General features: G+C 37.6%; 1 protein-coding gene across 6 annotated transcripts in view; it reads left to right on the forward strand.

Moving 5' to 3' along the window:
- CCDC141 (coiled-coil domain containing 141) overlaps positions 1-25,553 on the forward strand; it is a 227,616-nt gene that overhangs the window by 121,007 nt on the left and 81,056 nt on the right. For all 6 annotated transcript variants that reach the window (XM_074399403.1, XM_074399405.1, XM_003921815.3 and 3 more), the window contains exon 9: positions 12,010-12,182. In XM_074399403.1, the coding sequence (XP_074255504.1) occupies positions 12,010-12,182 (173 nt within the window). The remainder of the gene's footprint in view (positions 1-12,009; positions 12,183-25,553) is intronic.

Here is a 25,553-nt window from a genome sequence, read left to right on the forward strand (position 1 = left end):
GAGCTGTTGAACTAATTAGATGTTAGGTGCTAGTTAAGTTTCTCCTCAGTAATTTTGTTTTTGAATGAGAGACTCTTAAATTTACACTGCATGTTCATTCTTCAAAATGAGTGGGTCATCTACAAGTCAGTTAATACTGCTTCTAAGGAAAAGAGTTATGAAACATACTACTATAAAACAATGCTTCCAGTACAAACCCTATAGTTTATAGCCTGGCAAAATACGGTTTCTTTCATTCTCATTTTCTTACTGTTGCTTTCTCTGCTGTCATTATTTTGTACTTTGCTGAGATATTTTCCCAGTTTTAACAGAGAAGGAATATGTCCTGCAAAAGTTTTTTGTTTTTTGTTTTTTTTTTTTGAAGGAGAAGAGAGTGGTTACTTTCTCAAACTCATACAGTAATTCAGCACAGATTAGAGAAGAGAATTCATGTTTCTTGACCACAAAAACATTTGATTTCTAGATTCCCTGTTTTATCATTTGAAAGCCTTGGCATGCTAACTATACAAATCATAATAAGCTCCACTGGGATTATCCATATTATAGCACGTTCTATAGCCACGTGGCACTCAGGATAGTGTTAGAATCCTCTCCCTTTTCAAAGCATCAAGGAAATAATTTCTGACTCCAAATCTAAGAACTCTATGTGAGAGATAATGGATATTTCTACCCTTAGCAAAAATAAAAGCTGGAGTAGATTTTTAATCATGACTCTTGAAATGAATTCTTTACTATATTATTAGGTAGAAACAAATGATGAAATTATGTAGTATAAAGCCACTTAAAAGAAAATTCTCGTGGCTGATAAATGGTATTTTTCTTTTTTACTGATATTGTAAAACCTCCAAATTTTACAAAAATCTGACCACTTTACCCAATTTTTAACGTGACTCTCATAACCCTAGTTTAAATAAAGCACTGATTTTTTAAAATTAATATAATTTCAAAATCCCTCAAAATTCTTTTTCTAGAGTAAAATTCTGTTTACACTAGTGAAAAGGCATTTTCAGCTTATATAACCAGTTGTCTCCAAAACACTGAATTTTCCACTTGAAAATTCACTTTATTGTGCCTTGAGTACACTGGGGTTCCCTAACTGTGAACATTCCTGTTCTTAGATGAAGTCATGCTCTCAAGAACTGTGAGGGCCTTGAGATTTTACCCTACTTTCAAGCTAACATGTTAACTCATCACAGTTTCCTGGATGATTACATAAGACTCCTGACTTCTGGGTCAGAGGCTATTTATTACAGCAAAGCAGTAGCCAGAATGTTACTATGCCACATTGATTCTCCCAGCCCCAATTCTCCCTGGGTGATGCAGATGGGCCCAGTTTGATGTATGCACCTGTAGCAGATGGGGTTCAGGAAAGGAACCCTAAACTTGGGGAATCAGCAAATAGGAAGCAAGTTTGCTCTTTGTTTTGGAGGGCAACATCACTTCAACGCTGAAAAGTGTAGACTCAACACTGAAAAGTGGCCCAGATGTAGAGGGCTCAGAGTCTTGTATTCTTGACCTACCAGTGGGAGCACCAGAGATCCATGAACTTCCTCTCCCAACACATGCAGATCTGGATGTTAGCACTGCAGGAATAAAACTTGAAATCAGCATTTTACAAAAAGGTGCTTTCCTTGAAAATCAGTTTCATTCTGGATAAGAGGAATTATTTTTCAGCAAACAACCTCTTGTTCCAAATTTGTTGAAGCTAGGTCAATATACTTTTTCAATTTCTGTGTCAAATACTAGTGTAACAAATGTGTTAGTATCGTGGGCAATATATAAATAAGTGAGTGGGATATCTTGAATATCAGCTTGGTAAAAAGTGAAATATATGATTTTTCAAGTATGCTTTTTACTTTTTTGAATTTTGTTAAAATAAAAAGAATATCCCATTTTATCTGCAGAATAGACTGTTAGTAATTTTCTCATATCACATATATTTCTTTCTTCATCCAGGTTTTAATCATATTTCTGGTTAAAATCATTGAAGAGACTCTCTCCCCCTTTCCTTTCATTTTCTTTCTTTTTTGGGGGGGAGTGGAGACAGGGTTTCACTGTCATCAAGGCTGAAGTGCAGTGACATGATCACAGCTCACTGCAGCCTTGACCTCCCAGGCTCAGGCAATCCTCCCACCTCAGCCTCCCAGGCAGCTTGGATGCCACCACAGCAGGCTAATTTTTTGTATTTTTTGTAAAGACAGGATTTTGCCATGTTGCCCAGACTTGTCTTCACCTCCTAGGCTCAAGGGATCTAGTCCACCCTCCTTGGCCTCCAAAGTGCTGGGATTATAGGTGTGAGCCACCATGTCCCACCTCCTTTCATTCTCATTCATTCTGCTCTCTAAGAATTCTAGGTAGGGACATTATTAGTTACTAGAAATATGTCACAATAATTTATTTTATTATTTAAAGATGAATTCATGAGATGAATTGCCCTTCTTCTCTTTACATATTTACTTATTTAGTATATATTTATTGAGCCACTGCTATGTGTCAGGCATTGTTCTAAATGCTGGGGATATACCAGAGATCAAAACATACCAAAAATCCAAAAGCCAATATATTTTCCAATTTGTGAGATTCAGTAAAATATAATTATCACTTAATTGCCCACGTTGACAACAGCTCCCTCACTGCCTTTGCCCAGTGCTCCAGGAGTGCAATGGATTACCTTTAATTCTGCTAGGGTTTGATGATTACCCCAGGTTCAGGAATGTTTCTCACCGAGGTAATTAATGTCTGGCAGCCTGTGTCTTGAGATATGCATGTTTGGACCCGGAGTGAGCAGCAGGTGGCGATGTTGAAATGGCATTGCTGTAAACCGACTGCTGGATTCAAGTGAAGAGTGAGCCGTGTTAACTCAAGAATCTGATATACTTCCTGTTCTTTTTAGAATTTCCTAATGTGTTTGGTGAATGCAGCTATTTGTTAAATCACTTAGCAGAATATACAAGTAAGTGTCAATTGCCGACAATGACTAATAGCTGATTGGAGAAGAGTTTCTCTAATTATCAGATGTTGCTAAGACTTATAAGAACATGGCATGAAATATGAATATAGCACCTATTAGAATAATTCATCTTGATCCTCCAAAAGATTCATCCTTCAGGATTGTAGATTATCTTATTTATTATACTTCTACTGTGTTCACAGAAGACGAGCTACAGTTGATATTTATTGATCACCCCAAATATATTCATCATTGTTAAGGGAATTTAGTTTGAATCAGAGACAAATATATAATGTTTCAAAAACAGAAAGGCATGAGCCTATATTTATAGGACAGCTGCAACTGAACCCGAAACTGTAAAACATGACTGACTGCTCATAATGTATCATGTCCTATCCCTTCCATTCCCAGACACATGATTTCACTGAAGAAAGCAAACACAGGAAACAGGAAAAATCAGACCATGTTTGGAAATCCATTTTCCAAACATGGTCTGATTTTTGGGTGATCAGCCTGAAAGCAAAGATAAAGCAAAAGTTGGGGTGGCCAAAGAAACACATAAAAAGTAGTTTGAAATGTAGCAATTGTTATAGCTTCCATTGTTTCTGCCATAGCTGTTGAAACTTTAATGTCTTTTAAGAAGATGATGTTGCTTTTGCAAGATATTTACAGTGATGCACAGTAATGCTTATGGCAGCATCATCGTTTCAGATGAAAACATTTAAGCATGGCATTTGGTACACTTATTTTCATTTGTATATACACGTGATACATATGTGATCTTACCATTTTCAAAATAAACACATTTTAGGCCCAGCCGAGGAAAACAATTAATTTAAAATGGTCCAGTTGCTGTATAGATTGAAATTTTAAAAAACTTGCCCAAGTAGAGTACCTGAAAAATACTATCCACAAGGAATTTATTGAGGTGATATAAATGAATTCAAGAAATTCAGCTAAATGTTATTTAGATATCAAAGAAAATGTAATTACTTTTGGTTTTATATTTCCTCAGCAGCCTGTCTTAATTTCCTCTTTTTCAGAACAACTTCCCTTTCACTTAGAAATAACTAAAGCCACCTGTGTTCCCTCCCTCTCTTCCTCCATATTTGCCTTCAGCTAATATATTGTGTTGCTATTCTTCCCATGCATCAGATGGGTACTTGAGCAAACACAATGGAAGATATAATCCCTGCTTTCCAGACCTTCTCAGTCAAGTTTAGATGAGAGGCAAGGGAACAGAAGGGCACTGGGCTGTGGGAAAGCTGTGATGGAGTAAGCCCGAAGTATTAGGGTACACAGAGCAGAGACCCTTAATCTGGCCTAGGGAAAAAAGAGTCAAGGAAGGCTCCCCAGAGGAGGTGACAGCTGAGATAAGTTTGAAAGGATGGGTCAAGAAGCGTCGAGGAAGGGCTGGATGGTACAGAGTCATGCCATGTTTGGGGAACCTAAGATAATTCAATTTGCCGGGAGTGTAGGGTGTATGCCTAGAGTGATGAGAGACAAAGGTGGTAGAAGCAGGTGGAGATATCAAGCAGGGTTCTGAATAGCATGCTAAGGAGTTTCTATTCTATGCTGAACATGTCTTTAAATATGCAGAGATATTTAAGAATTGAAAAAGTCATGATGATGCAAACCTCACCACAAGAAGCAGATGATGTCTTAATTTATCCTCTTCCTGTGCTCGCTTGGAGAGAATGATGACTGTAGGGTTTAGAAACCTTTGATTTTAAAGCTCAGAGTTCAGGCTACTTAAGCCACAGCAAGTATTTGATAAATATGGCTACATTATTGGCATACAATTATTAAAATAGATACAGAAAAAATATAGAAAAAGGAACACCTTAAACATCTTAAATGTCTCGTGAGAGCCCACAACTCAGTTCATGCCTAATAGTCTGGTAATCGAGATGTTCAATTATTTTATTGTCCTCACTCATGAATACCTTTCACATTAAAGCTATCAATGAATTTCTAAGTTAAGAGTGTATTAATTGGTTTCTCTTCTATATGCTGTATCAGATTTTTGCATTTCTCTGTCAGCAGTAAATGCATTCTGCCTAGTATTATAGTTATCTCTGGGTAGGTTTCTTTTACTAAATTAAAATTTCTTGAGGGTAAGAAACATGTCCTTTTCACTTTGTGTTCACACACCTAGAACAGTGACTTCTAGTTAGTGGGTATTCAATAATTATTTGAATGAGAGCAGTGAAATATTATGAACTGTAGATTTTCAAGGCCAACTACATGAAATTATTCATAGGAGATTATATTGATCCAAGGAACTTGGGACTTGGGACTTAACCATTTTGAAAGACGATAACTTAATTACTTTAATATACAAGGAACACAAATTTAAGCTTCATCTCTGCATCATATCTGAGAAGGCAGGTAGTGCTGTGCAAAGGGCTTGTCTTCTACACATAGTGCCTCCTCTGAGACAGCATTAATTGCTTATTTTCTATCATTTCCATAATATTTCTCTGTGCTCCTTAGAGATTATGTCTTGTGTTTTGTTTTTTTTTGGTTTTTGTTTTTTGTTTTTTGTTTTTTTGTTTTTTTGAGATGGAGTCTTGCTCTGTCACCAGGCTGGAGTGTAGTGACGCAGTCTCGGCTCACTGCAGCCTCCACCTCCTAGGTTCAAGTTATTCTTCTGCCTCAGCCTCCCGAGTAGCTGGGACCACAGGCACGTGCTATCACGCCCTGCTAATTTTTTTGTATTTTTAATAGAGACGGGGTTTCACCGTGTTGGCCCGGATGGTCTCGATCTCTTGACCTCGTGATCCACCTACCTCGGCCTCCCAAGAGAGAGATTATGTCTTAATCTTCTTTGTGATGTCACATATGTTGAAAAAACTTGTGTTAGATGAATGAATAAATGGCCATGTGACAAACCAATTTACATTTTGAGCTTGAGTTTTCTCTTTTCTAAAATCAGTCTAGTAATCCTTACCTACTTCAGAGAGTATCAGTCAATAATAAAAGTTCTTATAATTGGTGATAAATTATACACAATCCTTTTGGGATAGAGTTGGAGTGTGAAATAAATGGAATTGTAGGGTATTAAGTGAAAATTAGAAATGTTTGATAGCATGACACTTTGCCAAAATAACAGATTTTGGAGCCAGAATGCCTGAGTGTGAATCTGATCTCAGACATTTATTAGCTCTATGACCTCGGGCAGTCACTTAACTTTCCTGTGCATCTGGCTTTTTTAACCTGTAAAATAGAAGTACTATTGGTACCTCACAGGGTCATTGTGCTAAGTAAGTTAATACATGGCTAGAGCATAGAACTGCTAAGCACTCACTAAGTGCTAGCCATTATTTTGTCTTTATATATGAATTTAATACTGCACTAGCCACTCTAATGTGATTTAATGCTTTTGTTCATTTTCATATTCCCAGCACATAGCTGAGTACACAGTCCATAGATTTCAGTGTTTTTTTGAATAAGTGAAAAAATAAATGCTTTACACATTATAAACGGACATTTTCTGTATTGATATTCCTAAGATCACCTTAAAGTCATTTAGGTCAACTTAGAGAAAAGAAACCAGAAATTATAAATAGTGACTAGCTGTCTAAAGTGGTATTGAGTGCGTCTAGTTGTATTTCTTGCCTCAGAACAAGAGATGGTCAATGCGTAAACTTCCTCCATTTCTTGTTGATAAAATGCTTCAGATACATACCACTTTCAATCCCAAACTCCTTTTATTCCAGTGTATTCTCAGCTTTTCAGATTAGGAGACAAAAGCCTTCCATAGGTGCTAATGGCATTTAATATTCTCATTAATACCATGAATTCACCCTGGAACAAAAACGGAGCTCTGGGGTCCAGCAGCAACTGCCCTTGACAGGCAAGCAATAAGCTGGAGAAGCAGTAGGGGACAGGAAATATTGGGAGCTTAAAAATCATATCACCCTTATACCGAGGTGTTCATGGCATTTGAAAGCTTGGGCAGATTTGGGCAGGACATGAATTAGGAATCAGTTCCCCAAAGTGGGAACCACCAGAAATTATCTCAGGTGATGTATAGGAAAGGAAATGGAAGTTTTTGGTCTTTGTAATGAAACCCAAGGGAAATCTGAATCTCTCCGGGTAATGGAATCCGGTGCCCTAATTAGAAGCACTAATTAAACTCAGCTCAGCATTGAGCTGAGATTTGCATTTTTGGTAGTTATAAGCATTCCTACAAAATTCTCTCCAGCCACTAGACTCGTGGAAGGAAATTTTTTAGGTTTGGCTGTTTTCTTTCTGTTGTTCCTGTTTAAGTGTCTCTCTTCAAATTGATTAGTCAAGAAGCAAAAACAATATTGCTTATTAAACACCTTTTGTGAAACAGCATGATAGAATTATGCTAGATGATTCATGGCTCTTGTTTGAATTCATCTTGTAGATATTTTTAAAAGAATGAAACGTGCCATGTCCTGGTACTATCTCTATTTGATTTGGTGTAGGCTGCCTTGGGTCCTGTACTAAACAAGTGAAAAAGGAAAGATCTTTATTAGTTTCATAAAGAACAAACATCAAGCAAGTCCTTAGTCTTTACCAAAACAAGGCCAAAAAGAGCTGGTTCATTTTCTTATCTGCCTAGAAACTGAATAGTACATGTAAAATGGTCAAGAGCTAGGAACCAGGGGGGATAAAATATCTTTGTCCTGTGTCATTTTTTTCCCAAACCAGTCATAGCAGCTTTATTTGACTTGCACATATAAGATTTGAAGAAAGAGGGATATGTGAAGGAAAAAAGACTAAAAAGAAAACACTGCTTCCAAAGGAGTTTATATAGGGGTCACAGTGTTCCTATTGCCAGAAATAATATGTTCTGTGCTGTGTGTACAGCAGAGGGAGTCTTTCCAGGTTGGAACCCGTATATCAGGTTCTTTATGGATATGGTAAATAGAAAAGCACTCAGTTCGATTTTGAGGGTAGATTAAGTGAAAGCAATGATACTTAGATAATTTCTGGAGCTGGCACATAGTTCTCATCAAATTCTGCATAGGAATAAGAGAAATGAGTTTGCGCATAATTCAGAGAATCACAGACAGTATAGTCTTCTTGAAAGTAACTTTCTGTTAAAGCCCAGAAATGTAACTCTTATTTCTGTGTCTACAGATTATTCCTATTAGGATTTGGGTAGAATTGAGGTCCACATCCAGCCCATCTTACCAATATTCTACAAATGTATTTGTTGAGCTAATGAAGGAATAAAATCACTTACCTGCTTTCTACTGCTCTAGTTCTATTAAGTGTAATACATAGAACAATGTATAGTAAATATTTTCTTTACACATTTGAGAAAAAACTCTGGAAGATAACTTGGCTATTTTGATTCTCAGTTCTGGGTTTTCTTTGTCCTTCACGTATCATTCCCTCTTTCTAGTGAATGCCTAGTCTTTCAATTTATTTCTATTTTATTAGGAAGTAATACTTTAATTATAACGTTAATTCAGGAAGGGGTGGAGTGATATCATACATGCATTCAATGACCTTGTGGCTTTAGCATCTAAGTCCAATAAAGATGAGACCAATGCCTGAGCATTTGAGAGTGGCAGATGTTCAGTGGGGCCACAGAGGAAGGGCCCATGTGGGATGAATGACAAGCACCAGGTGGCCGTGCTCTTCTCAGTGACTTTTTAAAGATAGGTTCTATCATTCAAGATTTAGAGTAACAGCCAGTATTTTCCGAGTACCTACTACATGTCTAACATGAAACCCACTTATTTTTATACAATTTTCTTCCTAATTTTCAAAACAACAAATATAACATGTATTAAGGTGATAGTGGCTTAATATTAGAAATTGGAGTTAAATGTGTAGGCAAGAAAAAGCACTTTGGAATTTTCCATTCTTTCTCCATTCACACTGAAAACTTGAGAATTATCATAAGGGAAGAAAGGCAAAAAGGCTCGGACATTTACATACAGACTTTCCCTTTATTTCTTCCTTTAGTGTAGCTCAGGGGTTCTCAATTCTAAGTGTGAATACATGTTACTATATGCACTAATTTCACATACATTAAACTTTAAGGATGATTTAAGGGCATTCAAGATGATCTTGACTATGCCAGGTTTTTGCTTTAGGCATTGACTTTAAAACTAACCCCCAATTAACAACAAACTCTGCTTATTCAAAATAAGCAATATGAATTTTAAAATATGTTTTAAAATTTCAGAAACTGTGGTTATTGGCAAATGATGTTTCAATGGGTTATGGGAGGATAGAAAAGAACGTCATTGAATCATCATCATCTTTTCTTTTTTGGAGACAGAATTTTACTCTCATTGCCCAGGCTGGAGTGCAATGGTGTGATCTCGGCTCACTGCAACCTCCGCCTCCCAGTTTCTAGTGATTCATGTTGCCTCAGCCTCCTGAGTAGCTGGGATTATAGGTGCGTGCCACCAGGCCCTGCTAATTTTTTTGTATTTTTAGTAGAGACAGGGTCTCACCACGTTGTTCAGGCAGGTCTCAAACTGCTGACCTCAGTTGATCCCACCTACCTCTGCCCCCCAAAGTGCTGGGATTACAGGCATGAGCCCACCCCTTCCACTCTTTCCTGAATGTTATAATAAAAGTATCACTTCCTAATAAAATAGAAATAAATTGAAAGACTAAGCATTCACTAGAAGAAGGGAATGATATATCAAAGACAAAAGATAACCCATAACTGAGAATCAAAATAGCCAAATTATCTTACAGAGCTTTTTCTCAAATGTGTAAGGAAAATATTTACTATAAATTGTTCTATGTATCACACTTAATAGAACTAGAGCAGTAGAAAGGAGGTAAGTGATTTTATTTCTTCATTAGCTCAACAAATACATTTGTAGAATACCTACTGGTACAATTGGCTGGATGCTGAGCTCAGTCCAGCTAGTGCCCAGCCAATCATCTTCTTTTCTCTCATCAGCATCTTGTTGCACTTGGCTCCATTGCCAACTACAGGAAAGCAAAATAATCAGATAAAGAAGAGTTCAAACTTTCTTTAATTAAGTTCTCTTTCTTTTACAGTCCTATAGCATAAGAGAAATCTCTCAACCTTTCTCTGTATCTTTTCTAACCTATAAGAAGAAAAGATAGAGCCATATTTACAATAAGTAAGTTTTAAAATCCCTCCTTTTCCACCCAAGATTATAACTTCCTCTGAAATAGCCCTTCCTTCTTAAGTCTTCCAAGGCAATCCTTTGCCACATGGCACCACAATCCAGGGTTAAGGCCAGACAGATGGGTTATAAATTGCAAATCTGCCCCTTGATAGAAGTGTTAATTTGTGCAATTTATTTAGCCTCTCTGAGACTCGGTTCTCTCAGTCATATAATGGGGATAATTTCTTACTTCCTCTTAGAACTGTTAAGGGGAATATGCCTGGAACTAAGCAGGCATTCAATATTCGTTGACTAAATAAGAATTGTGCAACACACAGTATTGAAGCAAGCACGTAGTTAGTTCTTATTAAACTAGAGTTATTATTATAACTTCCTCTTCACTGCTAAATAAATGAGAATGATGTTGTTTTAAACATTCTAAATAAACAAAATTGCAGACTTGGGAGACATGAGGGCATTGGTGGGAAGAACAGAATGTCAGTGTATAAGTAGTAAGGCACTGTTTGAGTGATTTCATTTGTAAATTCAAATTTTGCTCAGTTCCAATTCTGCCACTAGTGCTTACCCGGTGAGGTGGCAGCAGGTAAAGGGTCATGAGTGCATTCGTGTACCTCCATAACCAGAGCCTCTACACTTGGCTTCACCTGTGTTGCTCCAGCACCAGCTCATCCTTGCTCACCTGGTCTCCTTCAGGTCTTAGTGGTACTGGACTCATGAGTCTATCTGTTCTCATTACGTCTGGTTTGGAATCCTTACCTAGGGTCTTCCTACTCTATTGGTCAGCTCCTGCCAAGCTCACTGGCTTCCAACTCAGCAACCCAGGGCAGCTACACGTCAAGGCCCCTGCCTGACTACACAACACTGCCCAGCTGACCATGTTAGGATTATTTTTCAGATTGGAATAGAACATTCCATAAGGTAACTTCTTCCAATAGTGCTAAAGGCCAATGTGGCAAGAGCTCCCATGCCAGTCAGATTTTCTTCAGTGTACCTAACACATTTCTTCTCTAGGTTGAAATTATTCCTAGAGACATCAGATGAGCTATCAGGAGACCTTGAAAGATGACTGTACTCTGCTTTCTGTCTTTTTCCTCATATTTCCACAGTCTTCTTTCATTGCCTTTATATCATACGCTCCTCCATCTAAATGCCAGCTAAGCCTTAATGGTCCAATGGCTAACTCCTCTCTAGTTTATGTTAATTCTATAAGCTTAATCCTGCATGCTGGGTTGTTGATCTGCTAACAATGGAGGGAAATAAAAGAATTTTAAAATCTTCTCTCAAGACGATACCTTGGTTTGTTTTTTTCTGCATAATCCTATTTCTGCATGTCAGAGCTAAATATTACCTTGGTCTTATTCTTTGCACTGCTTCAGAACAAAATTCTAATCTCTTTGAAGACAGATGGATGCCTTGGATGAATTAGGCTGAAGATTTTATATCTGCAAAAGCAAAAGAAAAAAGGGGCACTCATAATTTCTTGAATATTTCCCTACAGTGTTTCAAGAGCAAATTGGAATTTACTGGGAAATTTCCTCTAAAGAATATTACAGAAACATTCAGGCCATAAAAGCCTGCATAATCTTTTTAAATAATTCATCTATTATTTGTATACAGTACAAAATGTACAAAATAAACCAGACCAACTCTCCAAATTCTATGCAATTATAACTCTTCGTGTTGTATAGATACATTCTCAACGTAAGCTATATTGGTGATTTTATGGTATTGACATTTATTTATATTGAACTAAGCTATGATCGATTTCCCTAAATGGAACCTTAAAAAACTATACAGCTTTTTTCCAACAATCTTCAAAAATTAAGATTGTTGTTTTCTGTTATAATGAAACTAATAAATTGTTCAGCCTGGTTTAATTGCTAGTGTTTCTTGTACTTGATGATGTAAATTTTAAACTAGAAAAGCAGAAAATTATGTTTTCTTTGGCAGGCATTTGATGTACTTGGAAGAGTTGAAGCTTACCTTAAGCTCCTTAAATCAGAGAGTTTAAGTCTGGCTGTTTTGGCAGCGAGGCATGAGGAATTACACAGAAAAATTAAAGACTGCACAGCTGATGCTTTGCAAAAGGGACAAACCTTAATCAGCCAAGTAGCCTCCTGCAGGTGAGTCAAGTCTGTTTCTTCCTCAGTGTAACAAGCTTTTTCAAAGCTTCCACAACCTGTTAAAAAAGATGCATGATTGTCTTTTTCTGGTTCAGATGTTTTGCTGCATTATGATATGGCTTAAAAGGATCTATTGAAGTTTGATCAACAGCTATTCTGAACACAGCCATTGCTCATCCAGAAGTGAGGCCATATTCTGAGCCTGGGGACATACATATGCTAAAGCTTTCTGTTTACTTGGTTCTGAGGAGGGGAAAGGGGATGGAAAAAATAAGAAATGGAGCTTTAGTTCTCAAGGCTTTTCAAACCCTAGCATCTTCATGGAATAGCTCCTTCCCTTTGGTTTGTGAAGCTTGAGTCTATCCTGCCCCTTTTTTTCTTTCTGGAAGAAAATAAAATACCAAAATTTCCTCCAGATATGACCTTGGTGGCTCACCATGCAAAACCCTAAGTAAACAGTGACAATTTGAATACAACTGCTGGGCTCCAGACCCCATGCTTTTGAACCATGCTCTAGGTGGGCCTGTTTTATGAGCACATTTGGTGAATACATCAGTGTTGAGCGTAGCAGGTATGATGAGAGAGAAAAATCTTGAGAAACAGAGAGAGTATGCAGTGGGAAAGCATGGGAAAGAACAGGGATTGGAAGACAAAGAGGAGATGACAGAGCAGATAGTGGAATGCATATTGACCAGGAAGAAATGAAAGCAGAGCTTACATTTTGCCAGAGAGTGACAAAACAAGAATTTCAAATAGGTTAAACCCAATTTTTCAGCTTCCATGTCTACAGTCTCCTTGAAACTCAAAGACATTCAATTTGAAGAACCATAAAATAGGTGAAATGTGATAAAATCATTTTATTTCTGTTTAAACCCTCGTTCTATTGATTTGGTAAGTTTGGGTTTGGGGAAATATTCTTTCCAGAAGACAGTCTGAATCCAGACAGAGGTATTTAACCCAGGGTTTGTGATGTTTGCTACAGAACCATGCACAACTAAGATTAGAAATAATCCAAGATCTTCCAATAAAATCCAAAACGTTGAGGCTATGAGGATAAGAGATTCTCCCCTTTGAAAAATGAATAACTATGGTTTTTTTCTAACTTTCTTTACTTTAGCTCCAAGCCATGTATCAAGTACTAGGGTGTTAACCAGGCTTCAGGAGTTTCTTTTTGTTTTTGTTTTTGTTTTGTTTGTTTGTTTTTTGTTGTTGTTGTTGTTTTTATTTTTTATTTTTTTAGCTTCAGGAGTTTTAAGGTGTTCCCATCCAGGCACAAAATATGGGTACAGGAACTCCTCCTTCTCCTCCTCCTTTCTAGCTTTTCCAGAATGTATAAATGTCTTGAGCAATACAGAAAACACCCTATGGGGTGGAAGAGACACTTATTGTGCCTGGACTCGAGTACATGTTGGTCATTGATTTGAGTCATATAATGACTGAATTAAGTGGTGGGGTTTCCATTTACAATTTTAAAATGATACATTTCCAGCTTAACAAATGGGTCTCAAAGTATGTTCTTTCTCTGGTCAGGCTACTCTTTGCTTGTGGCATGTTCCCTGGCTGTGGAAAGGTTCCTTTCACACATAGGAGATCACTATATAGCCAAAGACCTCTGGCCAAATCGCTGGAGTTCTGTTTGTGGCTTACTCCTTCCTGTCTGGTGTCCTGCCCACAAATTCGAGATGCCTTGACTCAAAGTCTGATTCCTGTCTTCTCAACTCAACAAAAGCTCCAGGTTCTGTTTGGGTTCTACCTCTCTGGGTTTTGATCTAAAAATTACCTTCCAGGCAGTAAACCAGTGAAATCATAAGACTCATCTCATGTATTTTCCTTCTCTAAGAGATCACTGCCCTGTGCTACCTATTGTTCAGTGTCTGAAAACCATTGTTTCATGTACTTGTTTTTCTAGTTTGTTAAGGCATGAGGGTAATAAATCCAGTCCCCGCTTCTTGACCAGAAACTCAAGTTCCCTATTCAGTTTTGGTGCTTTAACAACTGGAGTTAGAAAGGTGGTCACGACTTTTTACTGCTAAATTTTATGCTGTTTGCTCTAATCAGTAATGCTTTATTTAAAAAGAAAATAAGAGGGAAGTTGCTTTTATTTTATATACATTCTATCTTTGAGGTTTTATTGACTATTTTTAGCCATTCATTTTGTCACGGTTGATATGTTTATTTACTTCTTTATGTGCTAAGAGTAGTGCTGTCTCATTCAATTACAAACAAAGAAACAAAAAACCCCAACTCTGCAAAGCAGACATCTTCATTTCACAGAGAGGTAACCGAGATTCAGAGAAGTTAAGTTTAAATGTCATGCCATTGTTTTTGGCACTCAGAATGTATGAAATCAAACTCCCTTGACACAAGTCTTAGGTTCCTTTTCCATACCAGTTTTCTTTTTACCTCTTTTGCTCTTTTTGGTCTTAATTTTTACTTAATTATTGTTTTTCAAAGAGACATCTGTAATTCTGCCTTTCATCATGCAGACTGGTTTCAATAGAAGAAGAACTAATTAGGGACTATTTTGAAATGCTTGAATTAATGCTTAGGTAACTGGATTTAAGAAAATCATTAGCAATATCGTTTCTGTCAAAATCATAGTTCCAAGGTATGTGGTTTCCTCGAGATTTCATAATATTTTATAAGCCAAATACTATCTTCATTTTGCAGGAGGAGCTGAAGATAAAATTGTTTCTTGGCAAAGGACGCTTTTTGATTCAGAAGGTAGATGTAGAATAAAAATCCATTAAAAATTGAACTGAAATGCATTAGACTGTCAGTTGCAAACTAGAGCCATACATTGCTACTTACCTAAATCTCATGTATTCTGTTTGGGATCTGCTTCCTTTCCTCATCTAATAATTTATGTGCTCAATGGCCTGAGTCACCATCACAAGAAATAAATAGAACCTAAGGATAAGATTTCAAGTTCCAGCCACTGCTAGAGTGAAAATGGAGTTTAGAATGCTAGCAATGGAAATCAATGTAAATTTCAACAGAGCAAAGCAGATATTGTTGAACATCACAGTAGCTTCTGAGACTTCTGAGTGCCAGTGTCACTCATGGGACACAATATATTAAGGTTCCTATTACCAGACACCAGAAAACTGGTATGTATAAGAAACCCAAGACTTCATGTTAAAGGAATTTTGGTTCATACATTCTGAATGCCAAAAGGATGCCCTGACATTTAAACTTAACTTCTCTGAATCTCAGTTTTCTCTTTGTAAAATGAAGATATACATTTTATAAAGCTTCTTTGAAATTGAATGGGACAGCACCACCAGGTGAGCATAAACTCACTTGTTTATTGAGCCCTCTCTATGTGCACCACCATCAGCACACAGAGAAATCTCAATAAACAAGTAGGGTGACACATCACTTAACAGTGAGGATGTATTCTGAGAAATGAGTCTTAGGTGATTTTCTGGTGTGTGAACATCATAGAGTGCACTTACACACATCTTATACACACCTGCACATACTTACACATGGTGTAGCCTACTACGTAACTAGGCTACTTACTGTTTCTAGGCTGCATATGGGTGCAGCATGTTACCATAATGAATATTATAGGCAAAGGAAACATCGTGGTATCTGTGTATCTAAATAGAAAAAGTACAGTAAAAATACAGCATTATAATCTTATGGGACCACCATCATTGATTGAAATGTTTTATGGTATGTAACTATGCTTCTCTTTTACTTTCTGTATAAAGAGCTCAAAAAACAAAATGCTGAGGGTAATATGGTTGTTTCAAATGATTACAACACAGTCAGTTTTACCAAATTGTATTCATTTTCACTAACCGGGAAACAGGAAAGACAAGCACTTATCTTAATGTCATAAAAGGCTTAATTTAGTATCGGGGCAGGTAGGAATTTCAGAGGCCCTTTGTTCTGATTTTTTTTTCCTGTTAGTCAAAAAAAAAAAATAAGACCTCAGAAATTTGCATTTATGTGAGATAAAGATTCCTTAGTAAATCTGAGACCCTTTCATTATTGTTCTGTAATTACTACTTTATTAGGAGTAGACCCACACTATTTTACTATCATGCAATTGAATACATTTGAAGTTTGAGCAGCTTCACAAAGCAAATTGTGGTTATTTACATGTTTTCTTGCCTTTTCTATTTCCTGCCTTTAATCTGATGATAATTCAGAGTCATTATTAAATAGTTGTTATCTTTTGGAGTACAATATCTTTTACATAACCGCTTTAATTTTAAAGGCATTTTAATGGATTCTTTATGATGCCTACAAGTACATGTAATAACAGTTGTCTTAGTCCATTTTCTGTTGCTGTAGAAGAATACCTAAGACTGGGTAATACATAAAAGAAAGAAGTTTGTCTAGCTCATTATTCTGGAGCCTGGAGGGCCAAGAATAAGTGGACACATATAGTCAGCTTCTGGTAAGAACCTCATGCTCCCTTATAACATGGTGGAAAACTGGAAGGAAACCAGGTGTATGTGATAAAAGGGCAAAACACAAGAGGCAGCCTTGCTTTATAACATCTTGCCCTAGTGGGAACTAATCCATTCCGGAGAGAACTAACTCAGTCTTATGAAAAAGACATTAATCCAGCTTAATGACCATGTTATTTACCTCTTGAGGACACCAGCTCCCAACACCACCACACTGCGGACCAAGCCTCAGCCTGAGTTTTGGTGGGGACAAACCATACTCAAACCGTATGGCCAAACTTAGACTTACGGTGAGGTTGAAAGCTGCTGGCTTCCAGCCTTCCTTATCTCTCCCTAAGCATCATCCTTGAGAACCAAGTCTAAAGAAAAACCAAAGCTGTCTTGCTACCAAGCAGAATTTTGTGTTTATTAAGCCACAAAAATCTGTGGTAATTGGAAGTGCTGGGTCCAGGACCTTGTGTGAGGGTAAAGTTTTCTATAATGGGACAAAAAAATGAGGGACCTCTTTTCTTTCTTTCAGTACTCTTACCAATTCAGACTGCAAAAGCATATAAAAACCCAGCAAGACCAGGCTACCTTGTGAAATATTCATTTCTTTCCTGTTTGCTAAAATTAACTTACATAATTTACAAATATACTTACTTCAGAGTTAACTCTATTTCTACACCTGCCTAAGGGACTGTATAAGTTGTCATTATATCTCATTATAGTGGATTTAAGCTTATATGCCTCATCCTAACTGAATATTTTGCTTTGGTATGACTTTAAGTATTATCTGTTTTGATCCAATGCGTACTGCTTTCTTAATGTAGATCTTCCTATTTTCATGTTTTACAGAGACATAAAACAGGAGTTAATTGGATTTTGCTTTCTTTTCCCACAATTTCCATTTGTGTTGGCTACGGCGACATCCTTTGGTTGATAATCTGTGTGGTTATGAACTTTTTGGACAGAACATCATCCACTCATTCATTTGTTTATTCAGAAATATTTATTGAGCGTCTTTTGTAAATCAGATGTTCCCAACAATCTAATGTAATAGGTGAAGTGTTCATTTTTATGGTGCTTATGCTATTCTGGTGTTAAGAAAGAACCAATAAATCAATCAAATACATAAGATGCTCTTACAAAGCAATGAGCACTAAGAAAAAATATAAAAGGGAAATGAGATAGAGTGACTGTGAGCAGGAGATTATTTTAGACATTGAAGTCAGAGAAGACCTCTCTACGAACAAGGGGGGCTACCCTGCAAACAGCTGGGAGATGAGTGGACCAGGCAGAGCAAAAGCAAGAGTGCCATAGAGAGAAAGGTGGTGTGGCTGGAGGAGGGGGTATTGGGAGAAAAGGGTGTCAGATGAGACTACAAAGTGAGGGAGGAGGTAGACTCTGTTCAAAGACTCATTAGCAATAATGGCAAACACTTCTGTGCTCTAGACATAATATAATCCTCAAAACTACCCTGTGAAATGGATGCTACTACTATCATTGTTCCTGCTTTGCAGATGAGGAAACTGGGGCACAAACAAGTTCGCTAACTTGCCCTATTGCCTGTCACGCTGCAGTAAGAGGTGGTGTGAGTACTTAAGAGCTGATCTGAACTACTCTGTTAGGTGGCTAGTTCTTTGTCTTTCTACTGCTTTTATTCAGCTTTAATTAATAACAAGGAGCCTGGTGACTACATGAACACAGATTCTTTTTTTGTATATTTTAGTGCACTCAAAATTTACTCTAGCTTCTACCTTCAGCTCAAGTCCCAACTTCTCTGCAAAGTTTTTCTTTCTTTCAGTTCATTTAAGAAGTTATTAAATGTACATATGAGCATCTTATATAACATACCAGCACTAAGCCTCAGGGACAATCAAAGTCATCTAAAACTGACCCCAAATCCCCAGAACCTGTCCCATGTCCAGTCAGGGAGCTGCATATCAAGGAAGTGTGCTCCAGCCATGAGGGGCCAGTACAGTGGGTATCGGGGTCATTTCTTCAGAGAAGGGAGATGCAATCCTGAAGTCTGAAATCAGGAGAGGCCAAGTTCTAAGAGGGCTATGAACGGTTGCTGTATTTGTATAGGTGAAGGGTCTATATCTTCAAGCCAAGATAAACTGAGTAGATAATACCTACTGCATACGTTTCTGTGAATTTCTTTGTATTTGTCACATCTATCTCGTGACTTCACTTTTCATTCTGTGCTGGGCTGAATCATTCTTTAGTTATTTCATTTGTCACAGTATCATCTCCTCATTCAGACTATGATGTCACCCCAAGGGCTGAAAGCATCCAAGAAACCTCTTTTTACCTTCCTTAGCTTAGTATTACATTACAGTAGCATTACATACTAGCTGTCTTGATTTGAAATGTTAAGGCGCTGGCATTATATTGAAGGAAAGCCCTTATCATAGGGAAGATATTTACAAAGATCTTAACGAACAAAAACAATCTCAACTCTCCATCAAAACAAATGCATTTCCTTTGCCTAGTAGATTCATCTATGACTGCATTTTATATCAACTTTACTAAGCATTTAAGAACTTAAAAATAACTGCTTTTAAGAGAATTTGATGATGCATTTAGATAGTAAATGTCAGATAGTGAAATTTAGGAAATTATGAAGTTGAGTTCTTATGACAGTCTTAACCCATCCTCTTTCCAAATATTTTCATGTCTATATTAAGCTGTTCTTTTTAGAGGCTAGGTAAATGTCATAACTGCAATCTTGTCTTGTTAACACTGTTAAGGATTTTATCATTCTAAAACTGTTAGCATGGAAAGTACCAAAATCTCATACTTTCCATTAAATCCAGGAGTAACTACACTAGGTTTTCATAAAGTATCTTTATCTCTGCAATATGAATTTATTCATTTATAATGCTGATGATGTGAAGTGAAGTAGCAAAGATCCCAGAGTGAAAAGATCTGGGCCCACAGAACCTCCAGAGGAAGGCTGACTAGAGAGGCAGAAATCTCTGCCCTGGATGATTGAGGAGTCCTCTCATGTTAGAGGGTTTAGGGAGAAGAAGACAAAGAAAAGAGACAGAAAGAGATGTGAGGGGATGTATTTATGAACAAGACGCCCATCACAATGCTATTTATAATAGTGCAAACCTGAAAACCACCTAAATATTTCCAGAAACTAGGGAAATGTTTGAATAGCTTAAGGGAAAGCACATAATGGAAGAATCTAAGTCCATATTAAATGGTTTTTTGAAGAATATTTAAAGACAGAGGATCATCACAATATAATGGTAAGTAGGTACAAGAGGGTCCCACATTCTGTCTATGGCATAATACTAAGGTAAGCAGGAGTAGGAGGGACTGCCAAAAAGAACATCTTTTTGAAAGGAAATACATTGGAAGATATTTTTATATTTTCCAAATAATCTCAAATGTGTGCATTTATCTGTTTAGCTCTTGCTGTGCCCTTTTAATCTCAGTACTACGTTGTAAATTATGAGAAAATTTCAGCAATTATGTTTTCAAACATTACTTTTCTGCTATTCCCTTTTTTCTCTTCTCCTATCTATACCTTCTATTAGAAGAGTATTGGAGCCTCGTCGTCTCTTTCAGGTCTCCTACCTGTCTTCCGTATTTTATCACTGTTTTAACTCTTTGTGTTGCATTCTCCACGGGTCCTCAGGCTATTTTCTCTTTTGTTAATTTTCTCTTTGTTTTCATTCATTGATTTCTTATTTTAAAAAATATATTGTTTTCATTTCTGTAATTTCTAATTAATTTTTTGTATCTAATTTTGTTTTATTTCTGACCGTGTTTGTTTCCGTTTCTTGGTCTTTTATTGTGGGTGTTGGTTTTTCTTTTGTATCTGATGATCTCAGGCATTTACTTTAAAGGCATTGTCAAATTGCTCTACTTATTTTCTTTTCAACTGGAGTACATTTATGTCTTGGTTGTTGAATGTCTTGGGTTTGCTTTTCCTCATGTGCTTTGAGATTTTGGATTGGACTCTCATTTGGAGTGGTAGGTTTTTTTTCCTTGACTTTCTTTTGCTTGCTTTCTTTTCTCATTGCTCTTTCCTCCTTAGCAGCTTTTCAGTAACCAACTGGACTCATAGGACCTTCAGTCCAGAATAAAAATGTCCTTCTGTTATTTGGTTAGGATCACACAAGCTCTGTGGAGATATTGTGGCTCTTGCAGATGCAGTCAGGAAACCAGAAGAGGGCTTAATGTGGTTCCTGATGGCTCTGCCATGTCTCATTCCATGGCCCCCAAAGCAGTTGCCGACAGCATTTTCAACCTCCCCTAATGAGGGCAGAGAATTCAGCTCTGCTACTGATTTGAGGAAGAATCCTACCAATGACACCCTTCACATAGAACGTATATGTTGGTCTCTATTGACTCATGGAAATGGAACTTCTGGCCATCTCTCATGCATCTGAACAAGAAACCAGGAGCCCTGTAGCTTCAGCCATACTTACTGCTTTCTGTTTCTACTTTGTTATATATACATAAAAGATTGTGTGTGTGTGTGTGTGTGTGTGTGTGTGAGTATGACAGAGAGACAGAGAGAGAGAGAGGTTTGTTTGGTGGGAGAGATTTTCAAAGTATATAACTTAAATAAGAATCAGACTGGGCATAGTGGCTCACACCTGTAATCCCAGCGCTTTGGGAGGCCGAGGCAGGTGGATCACGAGGTCAAGAGATAGAGACCATCCTGGCCAACATGATGAAACCCCGTCTCTACTAAAAATACAAAAAATTAGCTGGGCATGGTGGCATACACCTGTAGTACCAGCTACTTGGGAGGCTGAGGCAGGAGAATCCCTTTAGCCCAGGAGGTGTAGGTTGCAGTGAGCCAGGATCGCATCACTTCACTCCAGCCTGGTGACAGAGCAAGACTCACCTCAAAAAAAAAAAAAAAAATCAAATTTATTGTAGAAACATATGCATTTCACTTCTACAGTATAAATGGCACTTTTTCAATGTAGGGATGAAAATGAGATAGCAGCAGTTGTTTCCTCCAAAATAAAGACAACCATAAACATAAAAAGACACTCTTTGGGTTCCTGTTAAAAGAAGCAGCAAGCTAAAGATAAGGAAGATTTTTTTTCCGTTTTCAAAGTATAATTTGTCCATAGACAAAAAGAAAAATATGGTCAGCTGATCCCTCCCAATGAGACAGAGTAAGCTGTCAAGTGCTTACCATCTGGTTCGGCTCCTAATCCAGATGGGCTGACAATAGTAATTTATGAAAGGTTTGAAAGCAACTTGCTGTCTTCAGAAATAATCATTAGAACAGATTAACATTGGAATTTCGCCCCCCTCTTCCAGCCCCAATTTGCAACAAATGCGAAGATAGGGCAAGTGCTTCCATACAGTAAATAGAACAGTCTATTCTTGAACCAGAAGTTAATACATCTCTGCTCTTTGAGGGGGAAAAAAAGGCAATTATTTTTCTTCTCCCTCTGCTCCCCTTTCTTGGCTCAATGAATAAGGAAGAAAACGTAAAATGTTCTCATTTGGAGTTTCTAACAAATGCCTGAAGAAGCCTTCGCAGTCTGTGATGCTTGGGAAAGTCAAAGTCAACATCAGGAATAATCTGATGACCTGCACGTTCACACTACAGACGGGCGTCCTCTAATCCATTCTTACAGAGACAGCCCAAAGGTCAATCAGTATTTCCAGTGCAAATCACAGAGTCACCGACTGTTAGAGATGGAAGTCTAGCCCATCGTTAGCCCCTCTCCCACCCAATCAGGCGGCCCAGGAGCAGTGTTGCTTCCAAACCAGAACGAAATGACAGAGCACCACGTTTTTGGTTCAACCAAGTTTCTGTTACCCGTTGTCAGTTCTTGTCTCATCCTTAATTTAATAGGACTGTAACATACTAGGACTCATTTCTGGGAGACTGATTACATTCTATTAATTTCTTTTCAGTTCATGTAAGAATTGCTGGCAAAGAGTGGGGTCATACTTCCCTTTGATCAGATCACCTGCTGTTCAGGTGCTGAGGAAATTGTCATTATGCATGCTATGCAGGTTTTAAAACCTTCAAAATAGAAATCTGGTAACATCGTGTAAAGTTTCTAATGGAAAATTATGGAATCCGGGCTGACTGTAACCTGCAGATTAGGGTTCCACTAAGAAGAAAGACAGAAAGACAGGAGTAGCCCTAGGACTTGGAATGTGATGGATGTATTCCAGTTGGGAATTAGGGAAAAGGAACTGGTTACTGCCCAGTCAGACAGAGATGACCTAGTGTTAGGGGCATAGAGAGAGGGAGGTGGGAGCTGGCTAGAGTAACCAAGATGACTGGAAACTTCTCTTGCCATGAACTGGGTCTAAGCCACATGTGAGATTGGAGTAGACACAGGATAGGCAATGATGCCCAGGATGACAAGGCAGCCCAGTCTGTCTTTTGAAGAAGGAAGAAGTATCAGGCCAAACTACATGTGACAAACTTGGTTTAACCTAACTGTAATTGCTAAAGCACACCAAAGAAGAAACTGGGCAGTCTTTGGATAGCCTAAAACTTCTACAAGTGGTCAAAAGTGCAGAGTCATCATTGTTTAAAACTACTGGACACTGTTACCATGACATTTTAAATATGGTAACTGTGCATATGTTCTTCTCAGTCTTTATGTGTTTTCTTCTCTTAATGATCAGACTATTTTATTTGAAAATGGGCATTCATATTCTACTACTTATAAGGCAATGTGTTCAGGGTTACAAGGGTTATAAGAATGATAGGACACTGTTTACTTCCCTCAAAGAATGTACAATGCAATAGATACACATAAGGCATAAATCACCACAAAATGAGACAGAATCTCCAAGGTCACTGAAAAACAGAGAGAGAGAGATCCTACATGACTGGTTGTAATTCATCTAAATTAAAATCGTAGGTTGGTAAAAGCGCAACATTTTTATGGAAGGAATGCTTGGTTTGGTTTTGTTTACTTATTTTTGTGCTGGAGGGACCTTCAAGATCCGTCGTAATTTGAACAAGCTGCCATGTCCCTCCAGTGGCCACTTTGAAAACTACAGCAGACATTGTATTACCTGGAGAAGCCAGCCAGTTTCAAAAGAGCTTGTCAGCCAGGCCATCCCTGTTCCTATGACAGCAAGAACACTCAACTTAGGGCAAAGTGAAATTTTAGAGGAGAAAATATTCCCTAGAAAAAGCACTATGAGGTGGTATAGTGTGAACGCTGAGATCAGATGTCAGCCATTTCAGAACTGGGCAAATTACTGAACCTCTCTTCCTAAGTCTATTCATCTGCGAAATAGGGATAACAATCCTACCCAACTCACAGGGTTGTTATGAGGATTAGAAAAGAGACTATTTAAATGTTAAGAATGATGCCTTATAATAGCAAGAACTCAATAATTGTTTTTATTAGTTGTAGTTGTGGCATTTTATGGTAAAAACTAAACGAATGTAGTCTATTTTTCCTTAAATTTCTTGAAGGTAAGTTGTATAAATATTAATTCAATAAAATTATTAAGTACAATAAGTGTATCTATTTAGATAGCAAAGAGGCTTGACTTTAAATCAAGTCTTTGCCATTTATCAGTAGTGTGTCTCTAGAGCATTTATTACCTGTGGAGCCTCAGTTTCATTGGCTAAAAATTGAAGTTGTTGCTACTTTTCTGACACTTTACAAAGTTATTTTAAGGATTCTACCAAATAATGCATCTAATGCACTTACCAAAGTGTCGTGTTTGTTGCAAAAAGGTATTAAATGGTAGCTACTATGATGACTATATGCAAATTCATAGGAAGTGTGCATCTGTAATCTATATTTCCTATGGTACAATCAAGTGATGCCATTTTAGAAAGAGAGTTCATTTTATATTCAAATGTCCAAAGAGGAGGCTGGATTCAGTGTGATTAGAGCATCATAATTAAGACAAAGTAGGGATTCAAGGGGGAAATTTGGGAGGTGGAAGGAATGCTAGAGCAAGTTCAGGTCAGAGATAGAGAGTGCGTTTGAGTCATGATACTTCTGGTACTTGAGACATCATGGCTAGGACTTACAGATTACTGCGAGAAGCTGGCTGACAGTCTTATTCTTTGGAGAAGGCCAAGGAATAAAAAGAGTAATGTGAACAGGAATCAAAAGGCTTGGCTCGAGCTGGTTACTGAGATCTAGTTTCCCCCAGGGAGTAGCCTATTCATAATCTGGACTCCCCTCCCATCTACAGCTTCTTGGGGTAAGGGAGGCCTGTATTCTAAGTTCAGTTGGTAAAAGAGCCCCTGACTGGAATGAATGCCAAGGGCATTTGGGGTGGGACCACACAGGGCAGCTCATAGGTGGGAGTGGGTACTGTCATCTTGGCTGATACAGTTCTTTATCAAATGCTATTTTCTTGATGAATTGTATTAATAATGTCCAAATTCCTTTTATTTTAGTAATGGCATTGTCTGCCATTTTCAGCTGTATTTCTTCTCTACATGCTTGCCCATTTCATTTCACAACCTTTGTTCTCTGTACTTTCTTTCCACAATTCTCCTTATTCAATTTGTTTTTCTCATTCCAGGTTTCCATTTTCTGCAGAAAACTTGGAGCTTACAATATATAGAGAAGCTGGTCTTTTAAATGCCTTTCGAGCGTATAATATTTCAAAGTCTAAAGCCTAGTCAAAATACAATTAGTATTACCAATACACTGCTTTTGTAGAATTATGGGATTTAGTATTATTAAGAACTATTTCTTAATGATAAATGAGAAGAATCTCCTGATGTCTTGATTATATTCTTCACTGTCTCTATGTATTAAAATGCAAAACTAAATGTTTAAAATGTAACATCTGTGAAACGTTATGTGCCAGGAATAAGATTACTCATGGTGGTTTCCTATTTACCTCCAGTTAAGCTTATCTGAGACTCCTGTGGTACACACAGGACACACCTCAGTGTTTCCCAGCTCTATAGTGGCCTCGTCATACCAGTGAGGTTACCTTACCTCTCAGTCATTTAGGTTCTTGC

Source organism: Saimiri boliviensis, chromosome 5, assembly GCF_048565385.1.
Source record: "Saimiri boliviensis isolate mSaiBol1 chromosome 5, mSaiBol1.pri, whole genome shotgun sequence".
Classification (NCBI taxonomy): domain Eukaryota; kingdom Metazoa; phylum Chordata; class Mammalia; order Primates; family Cebidae; genus Saimiri; species Saimiri boliviensis.